This window comes from Camelina sativa, chromosome 14 (assembly GCF_030686135.1).
Source record: "Camelina sativa cultivar CO46 ecotype springtype chromosome 14, ASM3068613v1".
NCBI lineage: Eukaryota > Viridiplantae > Streptophyta > Magnoliopsida > Brassicales > Brassicaceae > Camelina > Camelina sativa.
In genome coordinates, this window is record NC_141893.1 from 27,234,875 (window position 1) to 27,260,799 (window position 25,925).

At 34.9% G+C, this 25,925-nt stretch overlaps 4 protein-coding genes, 1 non-coding gene and 1 pseudogene across 7 annotated transcripts; 1 reads left to right on the top strand and 5 right to left on the bottom strand.

Annotated features, from left to right (window-relative positions):
* Positions 1-67: 67 nt before the first annotated feature.
* LOC104742300 (phosphatidylinositol N-acetylglucosaminyltransferase subunit P) lies at positions 68-3,096 on the bottom strand. 3 transcript variants are annotated; one of them, XM_019235211.2, is made up of 5 exons: positions 2,557-3,096; positions 1,880-1,948; positions 1,702-1,758; positions 544-958; positions 68-385 (listed from the first exon to the last, which is right to left on the bottom strand). In XM_019235211.2, exons 4-5 carry the CDS (start codon positions 926-928, stop codon positions 258-260), a joined length of 513 nt encoding a protein of 170 aa, XP_019090756.1. In that variant the 5' UTR covers positions 929-958; positions 1,702-1,758; positions 1,880-1,948; positions 2,557-3,096; the 3' UTR covers positions 68-257. The 3 variants fall into 3 exon arrangements, with proteins under 3 accessions (XP_019090756.1, XP_087339102.1, XP_010461593.1); XM_087482976.1 differs by lacking the exon at positions 1,702-1,758 and having other exon boundaries at positions 2,557-2,728; XM_010463291.3 differs by lacking the exons at positions 1,702-1,758; positions 1,880-1,948 and having other exon boundaries at positions 2,557-2,680.
* Positions 2,922-3,098, bottom strand: LOC147928692 (U12 minor spliceosomal RNA). Its single transcript, XR_015581030.1, has one exon. It is a non-coding gene; the product is annotated as a U12 minor spliceosomal RNA (small nuclear RNA).
* Positions 3,099-4,151: 1,053 nt separating this feature from the next.
* Positions 4,152-5,520, bottom strand: LOC104742302 (cell wall / vacuolar inhibitor of fructosidase 1). The gene is made up of 2 exons (XM_010463296.2): positions 5,188-5,520; positions 4,152-4,681 (listed from the first exon to the last, which is right to left on the bottom strand). Exons 1-2 carry the CDS (start codon positions 5,362-5,364, stop codon positions 4,379-4,381), a joined length of 480 nt encoding a protein of 159 aa, XP_010461598.1. The 5' UTR covers positions 5,365-5,520; the 3' UTR covers positions 4,152-4,378.
* A 7,844-nt stretch (positions 5,521-13,364) lies between these two features.
* LOC147928693 (uncharacterized) lies at positions 13,365-14,471 on the bottom strand (annotated as a pseudogene).
* Positions 14,472-15,023: 552 nt separating this feature from the next.
* LOC104742303 (uncharacterized) lies at positions 15,024-16,735 on the top strand. The gene is made up of 2 exons (XM_010463297.3): positions 15,024-15,671; positions 16,198-16,735. The coding sequence occupies exons 1-2, from the start codon at positions 15,309-15,311 to the stop codon at positions 16,441-16,443; spliced, it is 609 nt and encodes a 202-aa protein (XP_010461599.1). The 5' UTR covers positions 15,024-15,308; the 3' UTR covers positions 16,444-16,735.
* A 461-nt stretch (positions 16,736-17,196) lies between these two features.
* Positions 17,197-20,201, bottom strand: LOC104743931 (desiccation-related protein PCC13-62-like). Its single transcript, XM_010464960.3, has 3 exons — positions 19,725-20,201; positions 19,407-19,632; positions 17,197-17,715 (listed from the first exon to the last, which is right to left on the bottom strand). Exons 1-3 carry the CDS (start codon positions 20,057-20,059, stop codon positions 17,347-17,349), a joined length of 930 nt encoding a protein of 309 aa, XP_010463262.1. The 5' UTR covers positions 20,060-20,201; the 3' UTR covers positions 17,197-17,346.
* Between the last annotated feature and the right edge of the window lie 5,724 nt (positions 20,202-25,925).

Below are 25,925 nucleotides of genomic sequence, written 5' to 3' on the forward strand. Positions count from 1 at the left end.
TTTGGTTGGTACGTTTTGCCAAATATTATTATCAAAAACTTGTAAGTGTAGTATAGTAGTTGACGGGTTTGACAAAAATAAAATAAAATAAAATATAGTAGTTGACGGAAAAACTTGACACTCGACACCTCTCTAGAGTCTGCTTGAAAACGAAACGCAGGTAAGATGTTGTCTTTGACTCTTACACAAAGAATTGATCCGCTACTAAAAACGCAAGTTTTTCATTTTTAATTTAGAAAATCCCAGAATTCTAAGGATTAGGAGTTGCCTTTGAACATAAGATTATTGATTCTTGTAATATCAATGTCAGAAATTGGATCTATAGGCCTGTCTTCACCTTCTTCCATCCCAGGATCGAGTTCCCCAGGTTCTCTACTGTACTCATCTGCCATACCAAACAAACAATATCATCAAAGCAAGAAAACTCCAAAAAAAAACACTCCCCTGCACATACAACATTTGAAACATTCTAGCTAGCTATTGGAACAGAGAGGACACCATTAGATGAAAGTAATCTAAAAGAGGGGGTGCAGGGGAGCTCACCAAACAAGGTATTGAGAGAGGTTGGAGGTGGAGTAGCGATGAAGTTGAGACCAATGTAAAAGGCCAAAGTAAGCATCAGAGTGACCATCAAATATGTTGGCATAGCCAGTACCCAGTACCTGCTTGGGTAGTAATGGATACCTATAGACTCCAGCAGTTTATCTGGTACATAAGCCCATATCAAGAAGATGACAGTGGCAACAACAGTCGAAATGGAACCTACAAAACCATACACCTCTGAGGGTTTGGGTCCATGATGAACTTGTGATGCTTTGAACGGAGATGATCTTCTGCTGTCTGAATCCCTGAAACCGGGCTTTTGCTTCTTTCTCTCGGAGAAGCTTAATACCCGTCTCGGACTATTCACTGAATGAGCTTCTTCCATACTGAGAAACTACTGCAAGATCACTGAGAGCTGAAACAAAGAAAACCAGTTGTGACTTGTGAGTTTGTCTCTCCCTTGCTGCTATAACCAGAAATCGATTTGGAGCGTCTAAAAAAAGATCAAGAAAGACCAATTCGAATACTGGTCAAGATGGAATCAAAATCCACAGGTCCTAATAACAATGTTGTAGATGTTAAATCCAATAATAATATCAGCACACAACAACTGCTTCTCTTGCCAAGAAGATGATGAGACTATCAAAGTATAAACTAAAAAGGAATTCCCAGACTAGAATATGAAATCATCATCTATCCTAAACTTTTTTATCTCTAACTCAATCAATATAGTTAGACCAAAAAACTAAAACTGCAACGATTTAGTGTGACTAAGAACAAACACTAGATTTTATCTTCCGCGTCACCAGATTCACTTTTCAGTTATGAAATAGAGGAAAAGCATCACTGAAAAGGCAAGAGAGCGATCCCAGAACCCATTAGATCAAAATATAGAAAGTCAGATTAAAAACAGATAGAGATGTTTTAGACAAAGACAATCCCACCCACAAAAAAAAAGTATAAGCAAAACCCAGAAGAAAATGCAAACAGAGGAATTGTTTTAAACCATGTCAACAAAAGCAAGCCCAATGTTCCAAAAGATGGTTACTTACACAGAAACAGCAAAATATCCAATCAGTTGAAACTCTCTCAATTTAACAAATTCGTAACAATCAGAGCAATCAAAAGGGATGACAAATGAGACAGAGAACAACTCACACGATCAGAACAAGCTCCGTACTCAATCTATCTCAAACTGAGCAAATCTTCGAACAACTAATATGAGAGAAGAGAAAGAATCAATTAGCCAAGGGATAAGCTAGATTAAACCATAAAAGTATCAATTTTTATATAACGAAAGAACAAAACCAAAATAACCCAAGTGATAGGAGTTTACCCCTTTTTTATTTTTGTCTCAGGGAGATCTACAAAACTCCAAATGATGCCGCCAATTTGGTTCAGAGATCTGAATCGTGTTCAGAAGAAAACAGTTACTGGCAGAACCTAAGTATGCATGTTAGGTAAATAAAGACTAAGGTTTGAGCACAATGATCATAACAGAGCCTAACACGGTCTCAGATTCTAGCATAATTGGATTCTTTAAAGCAACACATGATTGATTACCAAAGAAGGAGACGAGCAATGTAATTCTGATTTCAGTATACATACTGATTTGGTACAAGCATCAAAATAACTCCAGCCTTCAAATCCGGATTCATCAAAATTACCCACCAACTAATCGAAAGTAGCAGTCCTAGTTAGCATTGATAACAGAGACAGTAAACACTAAACATAAACAGAGATTGGAGCATCCTTGAACCAACCTCAACATAAAAAAAAAAAAAAATTCCAATCTATTTCCTTGTCAAAAACTAAATTTCCTATGACAAGTTTATTTAGATTGTTTTTAGATTGCAAACAAAACAACAGAGGCAACTAAACATGTGAATCCAAAGAAAATTATTATACAAGAAGATATCAGATTTTGCATCATAAAACAGAACAATTACATCCTAAGATTATGAGTTCACTAACAAATTGTTGAAGCCAAATCCAACACAAACAAGAACTCACCGATTAATAGCAGAGACAGATTTAACGATTTCCCAGTTACCGTCGATACACTCCTAGCACCGTGACCTAAGCTCTGAAAACCCAATTTCCGGCAGGATCTTCCTAAAAGAGAGACGAGAAACACAGAAAAAAGAAAGAAAAAAAAAAGAAAAAAAACAAGTTTTGGTTTGTCAAAACTTTCTACCCAATTAGACGATGACACGTAACGATCGTTAGGAATTTCTAAAAGGGCTTGATTACGATTTTTGATTTTTTTTTTTTTTTGGCTTTGGTTTAGTTGGATTAAGAACTACCAATGTATAAATGAGATGATTATTTAGTGTTTTTTTAAAAAAGGTTTAAGAACTAGGGGAGTAATGGGGGATGGGGGAGGCCCGCACAAGTTGAGTTCTGCAAAAGTAAGCAGCGTCAACACTCGTACCAGCCTATTTACCCTTCCATAAATTCTTGCGCCATTTTTTAAACGTTTTCACGATTTAGTTAGGCGCTGCGACCGGCTCTCACCGTTCCCTTTGTTTTCCTTACTCATTAGTTTAAGGCAATTTTCACCAGTCGTTCACCCTCAATACTTTATACTAGTCTTCACAGCACTCACACGCCTCACCTTTCCGATGTGGGACAAAATCTACAACAACTTTTTCTAATACGTCAAAGTCGAGCCAATATGACTTTGGTTTTAAGACTTTTTAAGTTGTAGTGAATATGGTTTCAGTAACGTCATCTGCTTGAGACTAGTATTTAACATATCTGTGCGTGAGTAGGGGAAAGCATCTTGTTGCTAAATGAAATGAAACACGCAAGTAGATAGTTACAAAGATACATTCCTTTTATCTCACAATTGTCTACTAAACAATACACTGGAGATTTTACGTTGTAACAGATTTGGAAACGTAGACATCTTGAAAACATAAACAGCTAACTGTGGGATCTACTAGCGTGCTCAGGTTTGTGAGTGTACTCATAATCAAGATGTACAAAAGCCCTTTCGATCTCCTCTAGCAGCTCGAGCTTCTCTTGCAGCGATTCTCCTATGTCGTGAGCCACTTGCAGAGGCATGTCAGAAGGAAGAACGATGTCAACCTCCACAAAAAAATGAGATCCAAATGTGTAAGCCCTCACTGTGTCGATGTGTCTAATGGCCTTGTGGGGGTTCCAACACAGGTAAGTTAGTTTTTGCAGATACTCTGGTCTTGCTGATTTCCCAACAAGAGAGTTCACGTTCTCCAATACCGTCATTGACCATGTCCGTATCGTGTATAATGCAAGCTGCATGAATTGAGAAACAATTTTCAGCAAGGAGAGGATAAAAAGACTTGATTTCGTTTTTATAAATGTTCCAGTTCAGCTGACCTTTTTCTCCCCTCATATTTTTATCGCTTTGATGTAGCATAGTGAAAGTAACTTAACATGAATATATGGTTATATATATATCATTGGAGTTAACTCTGTTTCTGATATTGTTTAATATGTATGCGTTTTACTTCTTGATAGTGTGAAATTAATTACACTCCTCTGATCTGAAAATACATAATATGAAGAGTGAGCTTACTGTGCAGTGCTCCTATAGCAACATCCGCATCATCAGAAGTTGCTTATGAACAAAACAACAGCATGATGTATCAGAAATATAAACAACATGCCAATACAGATTTGAAAAGCTAGTAGAAATGAGAAACAAACTACAATTTACATGAAAACTAGAAACAACAACAAACTCGGGGACATTCTTTTAGCTAGTTCTCATATTTTTTTTTTTTTTTTTTTTTATGAAGAGGATATAATATCTCAATCAAACACATATAAACCTTATAAGAAGATAAAATCAAAGCAACATTCTCACAACGGCTCTAGTCACACTAGAGATGTTTTGCATTGATTTGGTTAAACTAGTCAACGGAGATTTCCCTTGAAACCCTTCTTCACAAGCAGAAGCTTCTACCCCGGCGTCCATCACACCATCTTCGCCGAATTTAGGGACTCCTTTAGAGATAGCTTCAATGGCTTCGGGAACATCAGCGTTTAAAATCGTTTTGTATCTTCGACTACATTGGTCCAAAGCCTGTTTTAGTTCCGGTCTCTTTTTATATAGACCGTTGATCTCGGTTAAGGTCTTTGTCGCCAGCACCTACAAAATAATATTTTTATAAAATAACCCCATAATTTTATGTTGCTACATAATTGGTGGGATAGAAACGACAAACGAGCTTTATATACACTATACTGAAATTGAAAACAATATTACTACGACATGAAAACACAAAAAATAACACCCGTAGGTATGTGTTCTAAACAAAAATAATCAAAAAAATCTTATTTATCAAAAACAACCCCTTGTGCTACTTATAGAAAAAAACGTCTTAGTTATAGTTACTTTTTTCGTAGAATAACGAAACTTATGGGACTTTTTTTTTTAACACTAACAACTGATAAAATTTTAAGAGATCAAAGTTATAGAATAGAATAAAATTAAATTTTACGTCAATTTGTGTTTTATCAAATACAAATTTTTAAGCAACCACAAAACCTTTAGTTAAGATTTGATTCTTATAAGACTTGAAAATAATCTGAGATAATTGGAAATATATATATATATATATATATATATATAGAAGAAAAGAAATTGAAAAATACCTTGATTTTATCGATGAGGATGAGAGCGAGGCCAGAGGTGTCGGCAGAGGAGCCACGTGGGTCGGAGTTGAGTAGAGAGACACAAAGTTTGAAGTCTGGTGTCTGTTTACATGTCTGATCTATCATACTTCCTTCACTTATCATCATCATCGTCATCACCATCACGATCAGCTTCATCTTCTTCTTCTTGGATGATGATCTTTATATGTAAAAAGTTGGAGGTTTCGCTTTTGTTGTTTATATAAGTGTGTGTTTGTGTCTCTGCGTGTATTAATTTGTCTGTGTAGTGCACGGCTCCAATATATATAATTGAATTGGTGGTGTGCCTTTACCATAAACTCCCTTAATAAGGATAAAAAGCTATACATCACTTCTGATATTTTCAGGTAATATACTTTTATGTTAGTATATACCACCAAACAAATATATTGTCCAATCAAATTTTATTTTGGATATACAGTATACTATAGATTTCTTTAGTTTGGGTTACATAAGTAATAAATATTTAGTTTCTATAGTATCCAAGAACAAAAATTGGTAAAAGCATTTAATATAATGTCTATTATTATGACTGAAAATTATATTACTATGAAATAGTAAATATGCCAAATTAATATTAGTCAAATGATGATATGGAAAGGGTATTTATGCCTACAACTATTCGTATTTAATTTCCTGTAGTGATTTGAATTTCAATAATTCTATACATTTTTTATGGTTTTCAAAATTTGAATTTCTATATTAATTTTAAGTTTGAATTAAACAAAGGTTTTATGAAAAAAAAATTAGAAAACAGATAATAATAAAAATAGTTTAATAAACAAAGGTTTTATGAAAAAGCCATATTTAACTTTATAACTTCAATTTTTGAAGACCAAAAAAATAACTTGTAAAATACTATTATTTTCGTGTGATATAGCAAATATTTGTAGAAGATATTAGTTCTGTCTCTACTATTCTAACTGACAAAGCATTATTTCAAGACGAAACGTACAAACTAGCTAGCTAGTAGAGATAGTAACGTAAAAACCTTTTTCTTATTAATAAAGAAATAGTTACATAATGATGACAAAACATATCACAATCACAGCTATACAAGTCTCTCAACTATGCTAATGTGAACCCCGATATATACTACAAGCTCTTCAACGGTTCCAACCAACCCAAACACATACCGACTTATTTTTTGGTATGTTTCTAATACGACCAGTTTTTACGAATATTATATGGTTCATAAGAAGTAGATAAAAACAACAGACATAAGTAGTTTGTTATTCAATGTTTGGGCCAAGAATTAAAGTTTCTGTAACTTTCCAACGAACTATGTATAAACATCGCCATGTGGATCCAACAATCGACGTTAGCGTGTAACACTGCATCATCGTAAACAAGAAAAAGCTTTAATCTAATTTAATCAAGGGGCTAACTTTTGCTTAGCCGTAGTTACATATATAGTGGAGACATTACATTTACATCATCTATCAATATCATCTATAGAAAATAAGATAAAAGTTTAAAGTTATATAAAGCAAACCATTATTTGAGTTATTTTAAACATTTCATTTGACAACATATGACCGACCTAAGCAATTTTTTCTTAAGAGCCATTAATATAATCATATCATCATCTTCTTCCTTTATTTATTTTTCTTTATTTTTCTTGCTTTTGGGGTTTGGCCAAACGCCGAAAGATAAGTTCAATACGAGAAGTCCTTTTCATATATTAATATACCTATTCAATCATTCAATTTCTGCTAATTTATACAATTGTTTTGAACCATACATAGAGCAATAGGTACATATACGGCGATAGAAACTTCGAGTGATAGAAGATTAATTTGTATAAAGGAAAATGTTTATTTTTCCAGACGTATGCTCACTAGATTTAATATTTTAACTTTGTCAAAAATTGGGTATGTATTTGGTGTCTTGGACTTTTCAGAATACGTACTAGCGGACAATTTAACTTGTAACAAAACATTTTGTCCATAACTGATCTGTTCAGTAACAAATATCTAGAAAAAAGCATCAAGTTATCCCAATTTATCAAAAACAACGTGTTCATAAATTAATAAAACGGTTACATAGCTTTATAAGTAGCAAATGATCGGAATCTATTAGAAAAAAACATGTTCATGAATTAACATACATTCACTCCCAAGTCCTTCACATACATATATATAATATATATATATATATATATTAAACAAGGCTTCTAATGCATATGAATTATTGAGATTAGTTTTAAACTACAAAACTTTAATATATTTTCTTATTCAAGCTGTTTTACATAAATAATTCGTTGAATTGAAAGGGACATCTTTTAGTCCATATCGAAAGATATCTAGTACTCCTTAGTTTGCCAACTTTTGTTTTCTGGATTTAACGAAACAGTTAAAGTAACATAGTATACAAATACATCACAATTCACAGTGCAGACTTAACATTTCCTGGTGTCTGGTGAAGTAAAGAGATATTTGTAGTTCAAGGTTTTATTTATTTTTTAAATCAACGGATGCAAATGTTAGCCCTTTCCTTTAAATAAATGAGTGGAAAATAAGCTGAGGGAAATGTAATTGAGTGTATCAATCAACTCATGTCCACTATTTTTTCCCTAAATGAAATATAGCTGAGGCCTGAGGCATTGATGGTGGGGAATGGATTTAGATAGAGATTTTTTTAGAATACCCTAGTGTGTTTGTTTTTTAAAATGTTTTTTATTTATTTATTTTTTAAAATATCTGTTATTATTTCTAATTTTTTAATTTTAATCATGGAGTTTTATTTAATTAATGTGTCATTGCCAAAAATAAAATAATCTAAATTTGTAAATTTATGATGGAGACTCTTTTTAAAGTAGAGAATTTGTAAGGGTTTATAAGATTTTATAAGGTTTTACAAAGATTTTAAAAAGTTTTACAAATTATTTATAAAGTTTTTAAGAAATATTTATACACTATTTATAATATTATATTAATATATAAATGTAAACTGTGCATTTTTTTAATGATTTTTATATTGTTACATATCTATTTAAATAGATATCAAAATTTTAGAAACATTTTTGATAATTTTTGTAGAAAAAAATTATTTTTTAAAAATAGTTTGTGAAAAGGGCATTTTTTTAACTTCTCAATTTAGATAACATAAAACATCCATTGGATAATTTTCCTTTTTGGCTAAAAATTTCATAATAGCTATTAGTTTAAAAAAAGAGATGTAAAGATTATTGTCGTTATGTCAGTTGATTAAACTGTGGTGCCCAAGTGTCTGAAGTAGTTAAAGCTACAACTCTCCAGGTCAAGCATTCATAGTTGTACTTGTACCGATTTTATCTTTTCTCTCTTTCTCACACACGACAACATTCCTAACAAAAAAACAAAAAGAAGAGAATGTGATCCGTATATTACCTTCTTGTTCTTTATAAATTGATGTTTTAGAGTTTTAATTTTTTACACTAAGTACTTTCTTTAGTTTCTTATAACCCACTAACCAATTACAGTTCAGCAAAATCAGTTTCTCCATTATTATTGTTTAAAGTTTACGAAAGAAACTATCCAAATTACAAAAATGTGTTTTTTTTTTCCGTCTAAAAGGTATATATATTGATATTGAAGGACTTACAATACAAAGCCTTTGGCTATTAGCTACAGCTAAAACAGCTCTACAAAAAATAGTTAAAAGAAAAAACCCAGGTTAGAACTAAAACTAGAGAGAGACACCATCTCACTGCCAAAGATATTCTTGAGCCAACACGGGAAACTGTTTGAACATAGGAGTGACAACGATCTGATTTGGTGACACTTTGAGCAATGAAAAAAGGCCCTCTGTTAGTTGCTCTAGATTCCGAAACCATCTTCCAAAACAAAAGAGGTTACAGGGCTTTCTTCATTTCTAAGACCTGAAACCTGAAGGATGGCCAAGCTTTTGGTTTGTTGATAGCATTGACTAGAATCGATTCTTCTAAGGTAAAAATTATCCGAATAAACCTGTGGATTATCATACTTTCAACTGCCCACTTAAAACAGATCATATAAGCTTCCGACCATGAATTGATATTGGCAAAAGCCCTACGGCTATGTAACTTGACTGAACCATAGGCATCACGAACAACCCAGGATCCTCCAACTGAACTTTTCTTCTTGTCCCAGGATACCCCTATGTTGCAATTGTCCCAAGAGGCGGGAGGGGTAGTCCATCGTTTTTTTCTGTCCTGCTAAGTTGAGAGGGACAGTTTTGAGTTTCAGTGGCTACCTGTTGTGCTAGGAACCAATCCAGGACATTTTTCCGAATCTTGCTCAGTGTTTCCATAGCCACAAATAGTCTACCTTCTATGGAGAATTTGTTTCTATTCTTCCAAAGAGTCCACAAAATCCAAGGAAAAGCTTGTCTTATATCGAGGTCAACATTGATGTTATCTCCCATGGTCAACAAGAACTGAATATTTTCATAAACAAAATGTTGATTGAAACCATGTTCAGGGAGAGGGAACAGAGATAGCGCCCAGATCTGACGAGCAATTTCACAGGTGAAGAGGACATGATTGATATCTTCTCCTTCAAAGCCACAAAACTGACATCTTCTGTCCACCTGCATTCCCCTTGTGATAAGTCTCTCAGTGACTGGTAATGCTCCAGATAAAGCTTTCCAGAGAAAAGTTTTAATCTTAGGCTCAGTTTTGATAGACCAGACTTTATCTTTTAGAGGATTCAGAGATGGGAGACATGTTGCTTCTGCAATAAGCTGAGCCTTGTTAATAGAGTGAGCTAAACTGTATCCCGTTTTCACCGAATACTCACTTGACTTGTTGAGTTCCCAACACCAGTAATCATCGTCGCTTAATACCAAGTTGGTAGCCAAGATACGCTCAACACATGGGGGGGTAAAAGTGATCTTCCAAGGTTTCTCTATCCCAATCAGAAGAGTGGGGGTTAATGAGATCACTGACCTTGAGGGAGATATTCATATGAATTTGTTTGCTGTACGGAGCTCTCCACTCACCATCATAAATCCACTGGTCTCTCCAGACTCGTACTGATTTTCCATTGCCAATTTTCTTTTTTAGACCATTTTGGAGGAGAGCAGATCCATGGAGCACACTTCTCCAAGCAAAGGAGGGGCGATCACCAACTTCGGCATTTAGAAAATCAGTATCAATAAAATATCTGCTCTTGAATAACCTGGCAAAAAGACAATCCGGGTTTTGGAGAAGATGCCAGTCTTGTTTGGCTAGTAAAGCTTGGTTAAAGCTTTCGATATCCCTAAAGCCCAGACCTCCTTGATCTTTGGATAAACACATCTTTTCCCAGCTTACCCAGTGAATCTTCCTTTTGTGTTCAAAAGCCTGCCACCAAAAATCAGCCATTGCACTAGAGAGAGCCGTACACGTTGACTTTGGGAGTTTGAAGCAGGACATTGCATATACTGGCATAGCCAATGCAACAACTTTTAACAATACCTCCTTGCCTCCTTACGATAGGATTCTGGCATAAGATTCGGATAATCTGGATTTAAGTCTGTCATGGATATAGGCTAACATATCTTTTTTAGAGCCACTAAAGCACTCAGGGAGGCCTAAGTAGGTTCCTGCACCGCCTTCATTGTCTATTCCCATGACTTGCTTTATACAGAATTTCTTTTCATTGGCTACTTTATTTCCAGAAGTGATGGAGGATTTCGAAAGTTTGATGATTTGCCCTGTAGCCTCTCCATACTCTTTTAAATCTAGGTTAAGGTTAGAGCATTGGGTGACATCAGCCTTGTAGAGAAAAAGACTGTCATCGACAAAAAGAAGGTGGTGGACCGAGGGACCCTCTTCCGAGAACTGAATACCACTGATCTTCCCTTCAGCCTCTGCTTTGTTCAGCATGTTGGTTAAAACTTCATTACACAAGATGAAAAGGAAAGGGGATAGGGGATCCCCTTGACTGAGACCTCTTTCAGGAACTATCATCCCATGCTCTTGATCATTAAACAGTACTGTGAATGTTACAGAAGTAACACATGCCATGATCCATCCAATCCACTTAGTGTTGAAACCTAGTGCCGACAGAAGATCTTCGATGTAAAACCACTCCACACGATCAAAAGCCTTGGACATATCGGTTTTGAGAGCTAGGAATCTCTTTGAAACCTGAGGGTGGGTTCTAAGAGCATGGACGAGTTCATGTGCCACTAATATATTGTCTGATATCAGCCTTTCTGGGACGAACGCCGTCTGATTTGGTGAGATAATATCACTCAAGAAAGGTTTCAGCCTGTTGACAAGGATATTGGAGATGATTTTGTACAGGACTCAGCATAAACTGATCGGACGCAGGTCCGACATGTGCACCGGGTTCATTATCTTTGGGATGAGGCACAGCTGTGTGTAGTTCCACTCTTTTGGAAAAGTTCCATATGTGAAAAAGTCTTGAATCTCTTTGGTAACCTCTTCTCCCACCACTTCCCAATAGTGTTGGTAGAACCGACCTGTCATACCATCCGAACCTGGAGCACTTGCAGGTTTGATGGAGAAGACAACTTCCTTAACTTCTTCTTTACTCACCGGTTTAGTCAAATCATCATTCATTGAGGAAGACACCCGCGGTGGGAGATCGAAAAAAAGAGATTGGAAGTTGCTCGGGTTAGAAGACTTGAAGAGATTCTTGAAATAACTGCTAGCAACTTCACCCTTGGAGGCTTCTGAACGCTGGACATTTCCATTGACATCAAAGAGTTTGGAAATACCATTCTTTGTTCTGTTTGCTTTTACGGAGGCATGGTAGTATTTTGAGTTTCTATCTCCATCAAGAAGCCATTTCTCCATAGATTTCTGGTTCCAGTAGGTCTCTTCTTCCTTGTAGGCCAAGATCAAATCTTTTTTCAAACTAAGGACTAAAGGTCTAGAGGGCGGATGAGCTGATTGTTCTGATTCCAAAGCTGTTTGAAGGTGAGTGATCTTATCCGCAGCATTGACAGAGTTTGCCTTTTTCCACTTACTCAGCGTCTTTCTACAAGAACACAATTTATCAGAGACCGATCCTTCACTTGGTCTGACTAAGGAATTTCAAGCTAAGGTAATCGCCTCCTTGACATTAGGTTTGAATAAAAACCTTTTGTCAAACCTAAAATGCCCTCTATAGGAATCTTTTGAGGTTAACAGGCTTAAAAGAACCGGTTTGTGGTCAGAACCTCTTTTTTCTAGGAAGGACTGATTGGAGGCGGGGTAATGTTTGAACCATTTTCTGTTTCGAAAACTTCGATCCAATTTACATTGCACCCAAGTAGTTCCTCTCATGGCATCCCAAGTAAAGTTGTTCCCTTTGCTTTCCAACTCTGACATTCCACAAATAGATAACATATCCGCAAACCCTTGGAAGGACTGATTGGGTCTTCTTGGTCCTCCCAACTTTTCACCATTATGTAGGATTTCGTTAAAATCTCCCATCGTACACTAAATGGAGGATCTTTGCGAGCCTATCCGCATTAGCCTCTCCCAAACCTCTTGTCTTGAACCTGCCACTGGATGCCCATAAACACAAGAGATAAACAATGGGGAATTGCCAACCAAAACTTCCATATCCAAAAGATTCTTATTTACAAACTTGAAGTTAATTTGAACTGAGTTTTTCCAAAATAGAGCTAACCCTCCGCTCAGACCTTCAGGTTCCACCGTGAAAATATTATCATAACCAAACCACACTTGCAAATCTACTAGTACATTTTTACAATTTTTGGTCTCCATCAGGAACAAGATCTCAGGAAAATACGTTTTCCGTACTCCTTGAGACGCAAAATTGTCAAGTCGTGAGGCCGCCCCACACCTTGGCAATTCCAACTCAGGAAATTCATTAAGCGTTAGACGGTCCCTCCTTTGGGACCATCTCTAGTGTTTTTGGCTTTGCAGCCTTGGATACACCATCCGGTTCAAACTCTGCTTTCCTTTTCTCCAGAAAACCTTCACCAGTACCAGGTTTAAGTAAAAATTCTCCACTAGAGATCTTGTGGTTCTTTCCTATGCTTTTCATGTGTCCTTTTGAAGTTCTCCTCCTTGGTTTTGATTGTTTCCTGGGATCCCCGGAAGGACCAGCCTCAGAGAGACCAATCCTATAGACCATAGAGTTCGCTTGGGAGGAGGGGAAAATATCAAGAAAGGGCGGGATATTGGTATCTAGGTGCATTGGAGAGTGGTGGTCCTATCTCCCACTGCCTTTGCCAGCCTGAATGGCCGCATCCATTAGTTTTTGACCTTTTGGAAGTAGACGCTCCGAGTTGGTGGAGGAGTCTTCAGTGTCGTATCCGAAGACCAAACCCTTGCTTTTGTTTAGATCATGTGAGACAAGAGGAAGAGGTTCTAATTGCAAGACTGACTTCTTGGTGAAAGGATCTTTTTCTGCCTCTGCAACCGATTTCTTTACTCTGTCTTCTCTAATGGCTCTATCTTCACCATTAGAGATCACCAGATACTGTCGCATTCCTTCGAGAATCTCAGGAGCTATTCGTGGACGACTAGTCATGGGGTTGATGCCAACTTGGTTTTCCTATAGGATCCCAAAGAGCGGATCCGATTCTTTTAGAACCAAAGGAGGTTTTGGTTTTTCAACTGCTAAGCCCATCAATTTCCTGTCCTCCAGTTCCTATTTTTTCATAAGCAGGATTGGACAAAAGTCGACCTCATGGGATAATCGTTGGCAGTTGTAGCATCGCTTTTGCACTTTTTCGTAATGGAAGGAGATGGTGGTAGATTGACCATGAAGCAAGCCGATAACTTTAGATTTCTTCAGCGGTCTTGACACGTCGAACTTAATCAAAACCCTGACAAAATCTTGGTTATGGGGTTTGTCAGGATCAAAAACCACTTCAATCACCTGTCCAATCAACTCACCTAGGGCAGTAATCGCTTTATCAGTGTAATGGTTCACGGGGATATTACGAATCTGGATCCAGATCTTTACGAATTGGAGGTAGTCACTAGGTGGCTGCTCCACCCATCTGTCGAGAACCAAACCCCATTCGTTGAACGTTTGGAAACCTTTTTCCATGATTTCGATAAGATCGTACTCTTTTAAGAAGATAAACTGGAAGCGCTCTTTGGAGAGGGCCAAGCCACGAACCCTTCCGACCTTTTGCCATTTCCTGGGCATCGTTAGGACTACATTAGAGACTTTCTGGGAGTTAGGATTGAGGATGCGGCCAATAAGGCTGAGCTCATTCTTTTCGCTAGAGCAGAATTCTGGGAGATTCGGCATAATAAATGGTTCGTCATCGTCGTCGAGGGACATTGCCATCAGGGCTTTAACCATCGCTGCAGACATTTTGAAATTACAGAGAAAGCAAAAGATACAGACACCTCCAAGCAGGTATTAAAACCCCAAGAAACTTTAGAGGTCTAAACAGAAGCCGCCAAACCTAGAAGATATTTTGTGAAAATGAGAGAAAATGACACTAAAGTCGTTGAATCTCTGAGAAACAAAAAGTTTTAGTATGACCAGAGCTCTATTTCATACTAAAGTCAAAAGATGAGAGATTTCGTACTCTGGTAAAAAAAGAGAGTACTAAGCCCAGAAAAGGGGAGCGATTTTGAAATCCTTCCTAGTAAATTCCTAAATTATCAGCTGATGACAAAAATGTGTTTTAAACAAAGTTTTGAGTTTTTTACATTTTGTATCAAACCCAATATCCAAATTATCAAATCTATTATATGATATTGGGCCTTAATTATACTTAGAAACTAGAATATTCGATTGAGAAAATTAAAAATAAAAAGTGGTTTTAACTTTGAATTAATTATCCGCACAAGCCGCACGTGTGAGTGATCCTAAAAAAGAAAATAATTAATTATTTTATTTTAATTCAGGTTTTGGCCCGCCGCTGTGGGTCTTGAGGCATCTTTTTACCCTTACTCATCAAAACCACATTGTTCTCTCATCTAAACCGTCGGATCACAATCCACGTCATCAATCCTCGTGAAATTAACATTCAACGGTTCAGATCTAATCTCAAAGACGGTACTGCTTCAAGCTCATGAGTCGAACCTTCTCTAACCCTTTCTCTTTCTTCTCCTTCTCTAAAATTTCTCCAGGAAAAATCGAATTATTTTCTCGAGAAAAATCTTGTAAAGTTCGCTTCTTCGGAGAAAGATGACTGATGGTAAGGACTTCAAAGACAAAGAAGAGCCTGAGATTCAAGTTCTAAGCGACGACGATAGTGATGAAGAAGAACAAGTTAAAGCCGGTGGTGAAGGAGGTAGCGACGAAGACGAAGGTGAAGAATTTGGAAGTGAAGGAGATGATGACGACGATGATGATGATGATGAGGAGGAGGAAGAGGAAGACGATGACGATGATGATATTCAGGTCTTGCAGTCTTTAGCTGGTCCTCCTGTACAATCAGCGGAAGATGAAGATGAGGAAGGTGATGAAGATGGAAACGGAGATGACGATGATGATGATGATGATGATGACGACGATGATGATGATGAGGATGAAGATGCTGAAGATGAGGTATCAATTTTTGAGATTTTTTAATCAATTTTATTTGATTTGTTTCATTTGATTTAGGGTTTTTGTCTCTGAGATGAAAATTGTAGATCTAGGGTTTTATATATGTGCTTCAATAGCTTTGAATCCACTGTTTGAAGGCTGGATCTGTTTAACCTAGACACCTTTTAACAGAATCTTTGAACTTTTCCTGGAATTTTTTTTTATCTTACTGTAATTAGAAATTGTTCTGTTTTATCCCCAAATTAGGGTTTATGCATTCGTACCCTAAATAAAAACGTGGGTTTTTGTTAAAGTCTCTGTTTGGTTTCTTTCTCTGTACTCAAATCAGCTTAGAGTGTGGTTAGATTTTGGGTTTCCATGTTCATGTTTCAAAGTCCATACCTTTGTGCTACTTATCTGAATAGGGTTGTTCTTGCTTTTGATATTAGAAATAGAAACTGTTGTTTGGTTTAGTAAAGTTTGGTTTTAAGGTTTGAAACTGAGATGGTGTTAATGTTTTGGTTTTGTTATTTGGGATTTTGTGTAGGCGGATCTTGGAACAGAGTACTTAGTGAGGCCGGTTGGTAGAGCTGAAGATGAGGAGGATGCAAGTGATTTTGAGCCGGAAGAGAATGGTGTTGAAGAGGATATTGATGAAGGAGATGACGATGAGAACGATCACTCGGGTGGTGCTGGGAAATCAGTGGCTGCTCCTCCAAAGCGGAAGAGAGGTCCTGAAGAAGATGAAGATGATAGTAGTGATGACGATGATGAGAGACCTCCAAAGAGGTAGTATTCGAATCTGATAAGACACAACACAATGAAACCAGAGAGAGCTTTTATGTTTTCTTTTTAAAAAAAATTTGGGTGTTGTGAGATTTCAATCATTGGTTGAGGTTTATGTAAGTTTATTATGGAGCAACGAGAGTAGTTTTTAAGTTTTAAGTAGGGGCTCTTTTTCTTTTTTATGCATTGCTGTTCTATTTTTTTTTTGTACCTTTTTTAGTGAGTCAATAACCAATGAATGTTTCTCCAACAATTTTTACCTGTAGTTTCTAATGCTCGTTCTTTAGAGCTTTCTTTTACATTTTGTGTATCTCTCCTCTAATTTAGAGTAGAGTTCAAATTACCAAGGTATTCAAATCTTTTCATAATAAGATCGTCTCAACCAAACTTAATCCTATGTGAAAAGCAATGGTTATCGTGTTTGGAACGTAGGAAACGCAAGAAGTCTACGTTACATGACAAAAGTAGAGTTAGTAAGATAATAGTACCATACACAAGTTCTCGAAGTGGCATGATTTGGTTTTTGCTGTTGCCGACTATTACATGGATATACAAAAAGTCATGTTCACATATGAATGAATATCCTACCACACCTTGTTTATGTGGATATATGTCCCCCTTAGTTATATATAATTGATTAATTTAAATTTGGATTTCAGATCAAGTTCACAACCGTGAAGTAATATGCAATCACTATAAACATTAGTTGACGCTTGTCGATGTGTGTATGTACTATTGAAAAGTATTAGAGACTTGAACATGTTCAAAAATGATAATAACACTAAACAGACTGAATTTTTCAAACTTTTTAATTTTGAAAATTTAATTCACACATGTGATACATTAATACGACCATTATTATTTTGTAATCTCTCCTATAATTCCAAAGGAAATTAAACTCCAGCTACCATCAGTAATACAACTTAGCTATATCTCCATTAGCTCCTTTAGGATAAAATCCACCGGGAATACTCTCATTTCCACTTCCATACACAATTCGTAGAATCTCCTCAGGTGTTCTATCGTAAGATAGAGATGACTCATCACCCGCCAATACATTTCCAATCACTTTTCCTTCTGCGCCATCGGCCTTAGGCACCATCAATCCCTCATCTTTTAGTCCTGCTTTTCCCAATTTGTTCCTTAACTCTGATATCTTATTCGTGAAGGCCGCGACCGTGATATTATAAGGATGTACTATTTGTGAAGCCCGAGCATATAACATTGCTCTTATCACTGCGTCCTGGCCTGATTCTACTCCCAAAAGTCCTGCTACTAACTGAAATAGAGGTTGCGAAATATGACACATGCATGATGATGTTTAAAAAAAAAATCAATTAAGAATGAACTTATCTCTACTGTAAACTGTGTTTCTATTAGAGGGGGTATTGAAACATGGATTTAAGAAGATTTTATGGAATTTAATAAATTTCGGATTTTGGGAGATTTAGGTGAGTTTTTAGAATATTTGGTGGAATTGTTAATTTATTTGTTGGTAAAAGAGAAAAACAGTTTGTGATTTTGTGAGATTTTTAAAGAATAATAACAGTGATTGTTAAAACGGAAAAAATTGGGACGAGCTTCGTTAGGAAAAATGGCTCAGCGAAGATACTCACTACTCATGCTCCCACCACTTGCCTAGCTCCTTCGAGAATCTCACGTCGTTTTTATCACGAGGATGAGAAAAAATTTGTAATTGCATCTTCTAGTTCTGCTAATTCAATTAGCATTTAAAAAGTTTGTTTGAAAAAAGAGTTGCACATATCATGATACCCAGAAAATGTATCTATCAAATGCTTTTACGTTGTTAAGATTTGTTACATGGCCCTCTAGAAGGGATTCTTCGAGAAACAAGACGCTTATAAAAAGGCATCACATATATTTAAAAGGGAGAAAGTCAAAAAATGTTGCAGGAGTACTAAAGAAACCAGATTTAAACTCCATTCACACGACTTTTGTGGGCATGAAACCCAGATGAAGGGTAGCATAACGAGATTTGTATATAAACGATGTCTGCTGAATTGAAATATAACTGAATCATTTTTTGTGCTCGTGTTCCGTCGTAACAAACAAAATAATTGAGGATTTTGGATTAAAATATGGAAGATACACAATTCATGGATGTGAATCGAAATCGGATTCAATCCGAAATTGAAAGTTGATTTCCACTGAAACCCAGTTGTTGTGTAGATCGAAGAACAAGAGAGATATGAGATGAGAACAAGAGAGCGAAGAACAAAATAGAAAGGAACGACTATTGTTTTCCTGTGATTTTTTTCTTATTATTTTGTTAACAAATAACAAATCCTATAAAATAACACCTATAGAGGTGTGATTTTCATCTATCAAATTTTCAAATAGAAAACTTTGCAAAATCTCTTAAAATCAATGTTTTGAGCTTTTCTTAAAAAAACTGTTTTGTTTTGAATAACAGTTGATTTGATATGATATTCACAAATTATTGATTGAATAACAAGAGATTGTGAATTATTTTGAATGATTTTATAGAAATCTCATATTCAATAACACTGGATTTGGTAAGTGGTTTTAAAATCACAAGTTGAATAACATGTGATTTCTAAAAAAATATCTTAAATCTTCTACAATCCAGTTTCAATATCCCCTCTTACTTTGTTTTTTCAATATAACAATTTGAAATATTAACATGTTTTGTAATTAGATGAAATTTTAGTCATAACTCGTAAAGAGAACTTTCGTTGTAAAAATAAATAAATAGAACTCGGAATTAAAGAGTTAATAATGTGTATTTTATGAATTTTTTACCTCAAAATCGATAGAATATCTCTAAACACATACTGATGTAATAAGTAATAACACGTTAGTCAATTTTATAAAAGCCTAAACTACAACTTTACAATGTGGTTTTTTAAATATATTCCAAAAACCGTTTGTGGTTGTAATATGAGATTATACCAATCAATTAAAGATTTTTTTGTCTAGATTTGTTACCTTTCTTGAGGATGGACATTCCAGTTTAGGGTTAGCGCCAACGTAGCCGGTGAGACCAACATAAGGGACCAAATATGAAGCAATGAGGTAATTGTAAGAATTGGCATAAGGATTGAATGGTGGCACAAATTTTTTTCCAAATGCTTTATCCATCACATTAGCAAATGATTCTTTACTCAAATCAAGTTGTGGTCTGGCAAATCCTTTCACCCTTTTCTTGATTGCCCTGCCAAGATAAATTAAATTAAAGAATAAATCTATGAAAACAACACTATACAGTCATAAACTACACTATATATACAAATATAAACATTGTACCTCAAGTGGCCAACCTCTTGCCAAGCAAACTGCAATATAATATCTCTTGTCAAAGGACCAAGATTAGCTTTCTGAGCTCCAAGAGGACTTGGCCCTCCCATCGTTAAATTAGGTGCAACTTTATCAAGGCCAAATCCCAATGCTCCGAACAAGAAAAATTCAGCTTCAAGATACTCCAAATTCAATGGAAACTCCAATAATTTCCTATCCTTATTTGTACAGCTCTTTTTCTCCTTATGTGGAGAACTCATAACTTGAAGATGATGAACGTTGAAGAAGAAGAACACCATCACCATCGAAACCAACAAGCTTCTTCTCACTTTGGTGATTGCCATTTTAAAAATATTTTGGTTATGTTTTTATTCTTTTTTTTCTTTACGATTTGATTTGGTTTTAATTTGGTTCGAAGGTGAAGTATTTATAGAGTTTTAGACTTCAGGACTTTTGAGGGCATAGCAAACAAAATCTCCTCTTTCCACGTGGCCTTCTAGGTGCTAGCTGAGACTAGATTAGATAGAGTCAATATTCAAATCTTATATACTGACTGAGATTAGTAGACTAAAAAAGAAGCTGTATTCAACAAATATATTTTTAGGGAGGGGGAGGGGGGCTGTATACGCTTCAGTCAAACACCAAAGTGATTTGTGTTAAAATACCTTTTTTTTAAAAACAAATCTTATGTTATTTAATGTTACTAAACGGGTGATTTGAAAATATATCTTAAAATCCATAATTATTGAATACATTTTGAGGATTAGATTTTTAATGACATCAAGGGATTGTAAAAGATCTCTTTAATTATAAGTACATAAATTAAAGGGGTTTTATTCCGTCAAACATTTAAAGTGATTTGATTTTTAATAAGCTTTTGATGATTCTAGGAAAGATGTTATGATTTAAAACCACCTATAACCTTAAGATTTAGTTTTTTTTTTTTTTTTGGCAAACTAAAAGGGATATTGAACTTTACATTTTAAAAGATTTTAGAGTATTCTTAAAACCATATGATATTCAATTGATGATTTTTAAAAGTTTTTAGAAATCTTATGTTATTCAACTTGACATTCATGTAAAATCATTTAAAATAATACACAATCTCTTGTTATTCAATCAGAATTTCTAAAACTTACTTGAAATATAGTGTTATTCAAAGTATCATCTACTTTGAATGATTCTAGGAGACTTGTTTTTATTTTTCAGTTGAAAAATATGACTAATAAAATCATACCCTTTGAGGTAGAATTTTGAAGGATTTCAGAAAAAAAAAACATTGGTTCATCGTTTCCGTAACTCTCCCGTACAGCTCTGAGGTTTCCGATTCATAGATGTCACCACCATCGCCTTTCCAGCTTTTCTTCATCGTCTTCGTCCGAGCAAGGTAGACCAACTATTCCTCTTCCCAAAACAGTTTCAGTGGTTGCATGTAACTTGATGATGGTGACGACAATTCTTCGCTGTAATCATCTTCCAATCAGAACATAATACTCTTCCTACCGTGTATCATAAGAGAGTATGAAATGACAGTTTCAGTGGTCACAGTCAACATTGGCTACCGTGTTAACCCTTGGTCGTGTCGCCGTCATTCCACTTATCGTCGCAAGTATGTTAATTCGTTAACTGTAGTTTGTTTCGGATTCGATTATTCAAATGTTGTGGTCTAACAAGAAAATCTAATCCTTTCTGATTATGTAGAATTATTTCTTGAGCTCAACATTAGACGCAGATATATACGCTTTGTTTTGGATAGTTCTATTACAATTTCAGACATTGAGTTGGAGTTTCAAACGTTCAACTTAAGTTTTACTCTTCACTTATGTTTAACTAAACAAACTCTATCTCTTTAGTGTTGTGTAATGTTTATTATATTGGTCTCACAAAATGCTATCGACATTGCTATTTTACCATACATTGGATCATGCTTTAAAAGAGACCATTTGAATATGCAGGTGAAATGAAAGTATAAACTGATCATGATGACTCCTCTTTCTATTGTGCTTTGCAGCTCAAGACGATGTTGCTTGAATTCAAGCTTAATTATTATGCAAATTATGAATATATCTGAAGCCCTATACATCTTGGATACATTCATATGAGGAAGAGTAGTATAATGATTATATTCGTTGGGGAAAGGGAAGGTACAACTGTGTTTGTGTAAACCAAGAAGACTTGCAAAAAGAGAAGGGGCATGTATTTTTGTTGACCTTTACGAGGGCTGTCCTAAATTAATGCACACTTCCGTTATCTCTATTTGAAGTAGACATGCAAATATGTTTGTCCAACTTTGCTAATTTCATATATAGAGAAGTTTTTGATTACTCAGACTTTGCTTACTACCATTATACAATATAGTCTTCAGATGTGTAGTAAATCTCTCCCATCATGAATCACAAATTAAAAATTCAAAGAAAATGTCAAAAGGAACTCAACTTGTATGTTTAGTTGTCTACCAAAGTCTCTTAGCATTAACCATCACTAGAGATTCCTGTGATTTGTTCCATTCAACCAATTTTTTACATGGCAAAGATAGTGTTTTGTTTTTTGTATTTGATAAAGTGACCGATGATGTGAATAAACTCAACTTTTCCTTTTTTTTGTTCTACAAATCTCTCGGAATCACCTTAAAATCTCAACAAATCACAAGCTAATTTGTTTTTTTTAGAAATAAAAAATAAACAATTTCACCAAATAATCTAAAAACTCACTTAAATCTCACAAAATCTAAAATTTCCAAAATCTCATAAAATCCTCTCAAATCTTGTTTCAATACCCCCTCTAAGATTTAGATTTCTTTATTTTTTTTAGTAGAGGAATCCTCTAGAATTCACTAAAGTCCTTTAAAATCATTGAAAACCAAATCGACAAAGTGTGTTAAATAAAATTGGATTTTTCAGTTCAGTTTGTGGCTGTGAAACTGCAGGTTTCTGCAAAATGCAATGCTCAATTACAGGATGGGAATGCACCATTTTGTGAACAAGAGTAGCTTTGCGCGTATATGCTCTTAACTCAGCTTGTGATAGAGATGTTGCAGGTTCAGGTAGAGGAAGAGAAGGCACATAGTGGACGAGAGCAGCTATGCGTGTCTCTTCACTAATGGAAGAGAAGACAACACTGTGTGAAGAGGCGTAAACATCCCCTTCTTTATGTAATTTGTGTTTTTTTTTTTTTTTTTTTTTTTTGCAAATACCACTAGGATTTTACATATTTAATAAATTTATTTGGTTATCACTTTTGGAAATATAAAAATGTCCTTACTTTTTCTGTTATAATAGTTTTCAAAATTAAGAATGTAAATAACATCAAATATATGATCATCTTTTATTTTCAAAAATATAGTATGAGACAAATATAATAGTGATCCAACCAGACTTGGAGATAGATTAGACTAAATCTAAATCTATCCATTCAAATAAACCATTGGTGATGATGATATGAGACAAATTCGGAGTGACTTTTACGGGATTTTACGTCTCTGTTCGGCTGATTTTTCTTTTGCCCCAGCACAAAATATAATAAATCTTATATTTAATTTTATAAATTAGATGGTTATAACATGTAACGTAGGATATTTAATCTTATAACATGCCCCAGTTCAATCCTCTGTGTCAAGAGTGTCCTTTTAACCAGTATATTGGTTTGGTTCTTTTGCAAAGATCATGACTACTATAAGTCTATAACATGTATCTTAGAGGGTTAGAATAGGGTGTAGTCTTTTGGTAATTGACTAATTGTACATATAGCGGCATCTCAAAAGCCGAGGCTTTCCCAAGCCATATAACCCTTTCAATCCTTACTCAATATTAATCCAGTGGAAAAAAAAAAAACATGTAACCAATGTCACCGTAAATTGTTGTTGGTTGTAGCTAGATCATATTTAATTGTTTTACCTTCTGGATCCTAAATTAGACTAAATTTTAAATATTAGCATTTAAAAACTTACAAGTATTATGATACACCAATTAATTATAAGTACTATTGTTAAATAACAAGTATTATGATTCATTCTTAGACCAAAATTATTACTTCCTCTGTCCTGATAAATTGATGTTTTAGAGAATGTTTATTGTCTCTAAAAGATTGATGTTCTAAATATTTTTAATACTAAAATAAGTGAAAAAGTAGAAAAGTAGAAAAAATGTCAGAAAAATAAATCATCACATATGCATGAGATGACCAAAAATAATAATAAAAAATTATAAAGAAAAAATAAAAAATAAATTAATTATATACACTCATTGGCTTGATATGTGTGCAAAATCTTAAACATCAAACTATTAGAGACAGAGGAAGTATAAGTGTTGAAATAAGTAAAAAACATGGTTTCCAAAAATATTGTACTTAGATCATTTTTTTTAACATATCGTTTATTTTAATTTTTGATCTTATACTTAATCGGATGTTGATCAAAAGATCCCCTTTTTAAAAACGGATCATGTAATTTGTGTTTTTGTTTTGCAAAGCATTAGGATTTTACATAATTAATAAATTTAATTGGTTATCACTTTTGAAAATATAGTATCATTACTTTTTCTATTGTAATGGTTTTCAGGATATAGGGTTTTTTCTATTTGGCAACTTTTTTTTTTTGTCTTCCCCATTTTCTCTTTGGTTATTCTTTTGTTTTAAGTAGATAAAAACATATCTGGGCTACAAAGTCTCATGTATATATATACCATATCTAAATACCATTTAAAAACAATTCAATGTTAAAAATTAATTGTCCAAACCATACAATATTATTGTCCAAATATTATTAATTTATAGATGTTTTACTGTATTTGTAGCTCCTAACTATATGATATGAGTAAGCCCAATAGAATAAGTGGTTAGTATTTTGAGTAGGCCAATTTCGGTTAAACCCAAACTATTTTATGGGCCACCTTTAATACGATCCAAAACTTATTTCTTGTGCCTTTTTTTTTATTTGTTTGTTAATCTGATACTATACATAGCATATATGTATGTATATCCTCTTCTTTGTCTAGAAACTACTTTCCAAACAAAGAATTTGTGAGAGTAAATCAACCGGATCGAAGAAGATTGGTAGAAATTTGAGACAATTAAGATAATTTGAGAGAGCGATAATGAAACGGTGAAAATGACGATCAGAGTCTGACGATTCCAGTTGATCTACTTGTTTTTCCATGTAACGTAGGCCACTATATATATATATGTTATATGCTAATTTCTTTGAAAGTTCTCATTTTGTGAAACTTTTGACGACGGAGATACCCTCTTTTACAGGGCTGTTGGTGATCCTGGGTTTGACAATGTTGGATTTGATGAGTGGAAAATGCTGAGATTTAATAGAAGCTTAAAGAAACTACTACTACTAGAGATGAAACGCAAAACAGAGGTGGATGTAAATATTTCAAAAAATTGGAAATCATTAATCTTTTAATGTTTTTTATTATTCGGTGTGTCCAGTTCGGGCCTTCTTGCTTTGTCTCTCTGATGACTCTGGTGGTGAGGCATGACCACTAATGTCATTACAGCTCGTAGTAGACTACAATATAAGGTAAATGGAGTTAGTGAGATACAAGGAATTATATATGTGGTACATATGCTACTCAGCCAAATAGTATACCTACCCATCTGATATTTTAGTGGCTGGTTGTTGGCAGTCAGTGGAATGTTTCTCTGATGACTCTGAGGTTTGGTTATGGTCATCAGCTTCATTACAACCAGTTGATGTCTGTGGGGTGGTTGTTGGACTTCACTAACAATCCAAGACACGATAAATGTCTCGTACTTTGAACTGAAGTTGTAGCGGGTAATTTTTTAATTCAAACTCGAATATCCTCCCATTTAACTCGATGAATATTTTCATGAACCCCATCCTTCATTACAAGCTATAGAAATGCGTCAATCTTATTATAAAAATAGTACATGAGTTGTAGGGAAGGGTGAGGTTAGTTTGTGACAAACCTGAGAGACAACCAACTCTGTAACTCCAATGTTTATCAATTGGGTGGTGGGTTCATCAAGCATGACGAATATTATTTTGTTTTTACCGCCCGAGACAACCAGTTCCACCCGATACTTGACAATACTAATAGGCTCACCAGAGCAGCGTTTGCAAATTAGGGAAGATCCAGATTCGAAAAGCTTTAACCCACACTTGCCACATGCAATGTATTTCCACCCACGTTCAACCACGATCTCGACAATGAAATATGTGCATTTGAACTCTTTCTACTACAT

Coding starts and splice junctions, on each gene's coding strand:
- LOC104743931 (XM_010464960.3), bottom strand. CDS start 20,059: ATGGCAATCACCAAAGTGAGAAGAAGCTTGTTGGTTTCGATGGTGATG. Junction 19,633..19,724: donor CAAGAGGTTGGCCACTTGAG/GTACAATGTTTA, acceptor TTATCTTGGCAG/GGCAATCAAGAAAAGGGTGA. Junction 17,716..19,406: donor AATGTCCATCCTCAAGAAAG/GTAACAAATCTA, acceptor CCTCTATTTCAG/TTAGTAGCAGGACTTTTGGG.
- LOC104742300 (XM_019235211.2), bottom strand. CDS start 928: ATGGAAGAAGCTCATTCAGTGAATAGTCCGAGACGGGTATTAAGCTTC. Junction 386..543: donor CTCTCTCAATACCTTGTTTG/GTGAGCTCCCCT, acceptor TTGGTATGGCAG/ATGAGTACAGTAGAGAACCT.
- LOC104742302 (XM_010463296.2), bottom strand. CDS start 5,364: ATGAAGCTGATCGTGATGGTGATGACGATGATGATGATAAGTGAAGGA. Junction 4,682..5,187: donor TCCTCATCGATAAAATCAAG/GTATTTTTCAAT, acceptor ATTATTTTGTAG/GTGCTGGCGACAAAGACCTT.
- LOC104742303 (XM_010463297.3), top strand. CDS start 15,309: ATGACTGATGGTAAGGACTTCAAAGACAAAGAAGAGCCTGAGATTCAA. Junction 15,672..16,197: donor ATGAAGATGCTGAAGATGAG/GTATCAATTTTT, acceptor GATTTTGTGTAG/GCGGATCTTGGAACAGAGTA.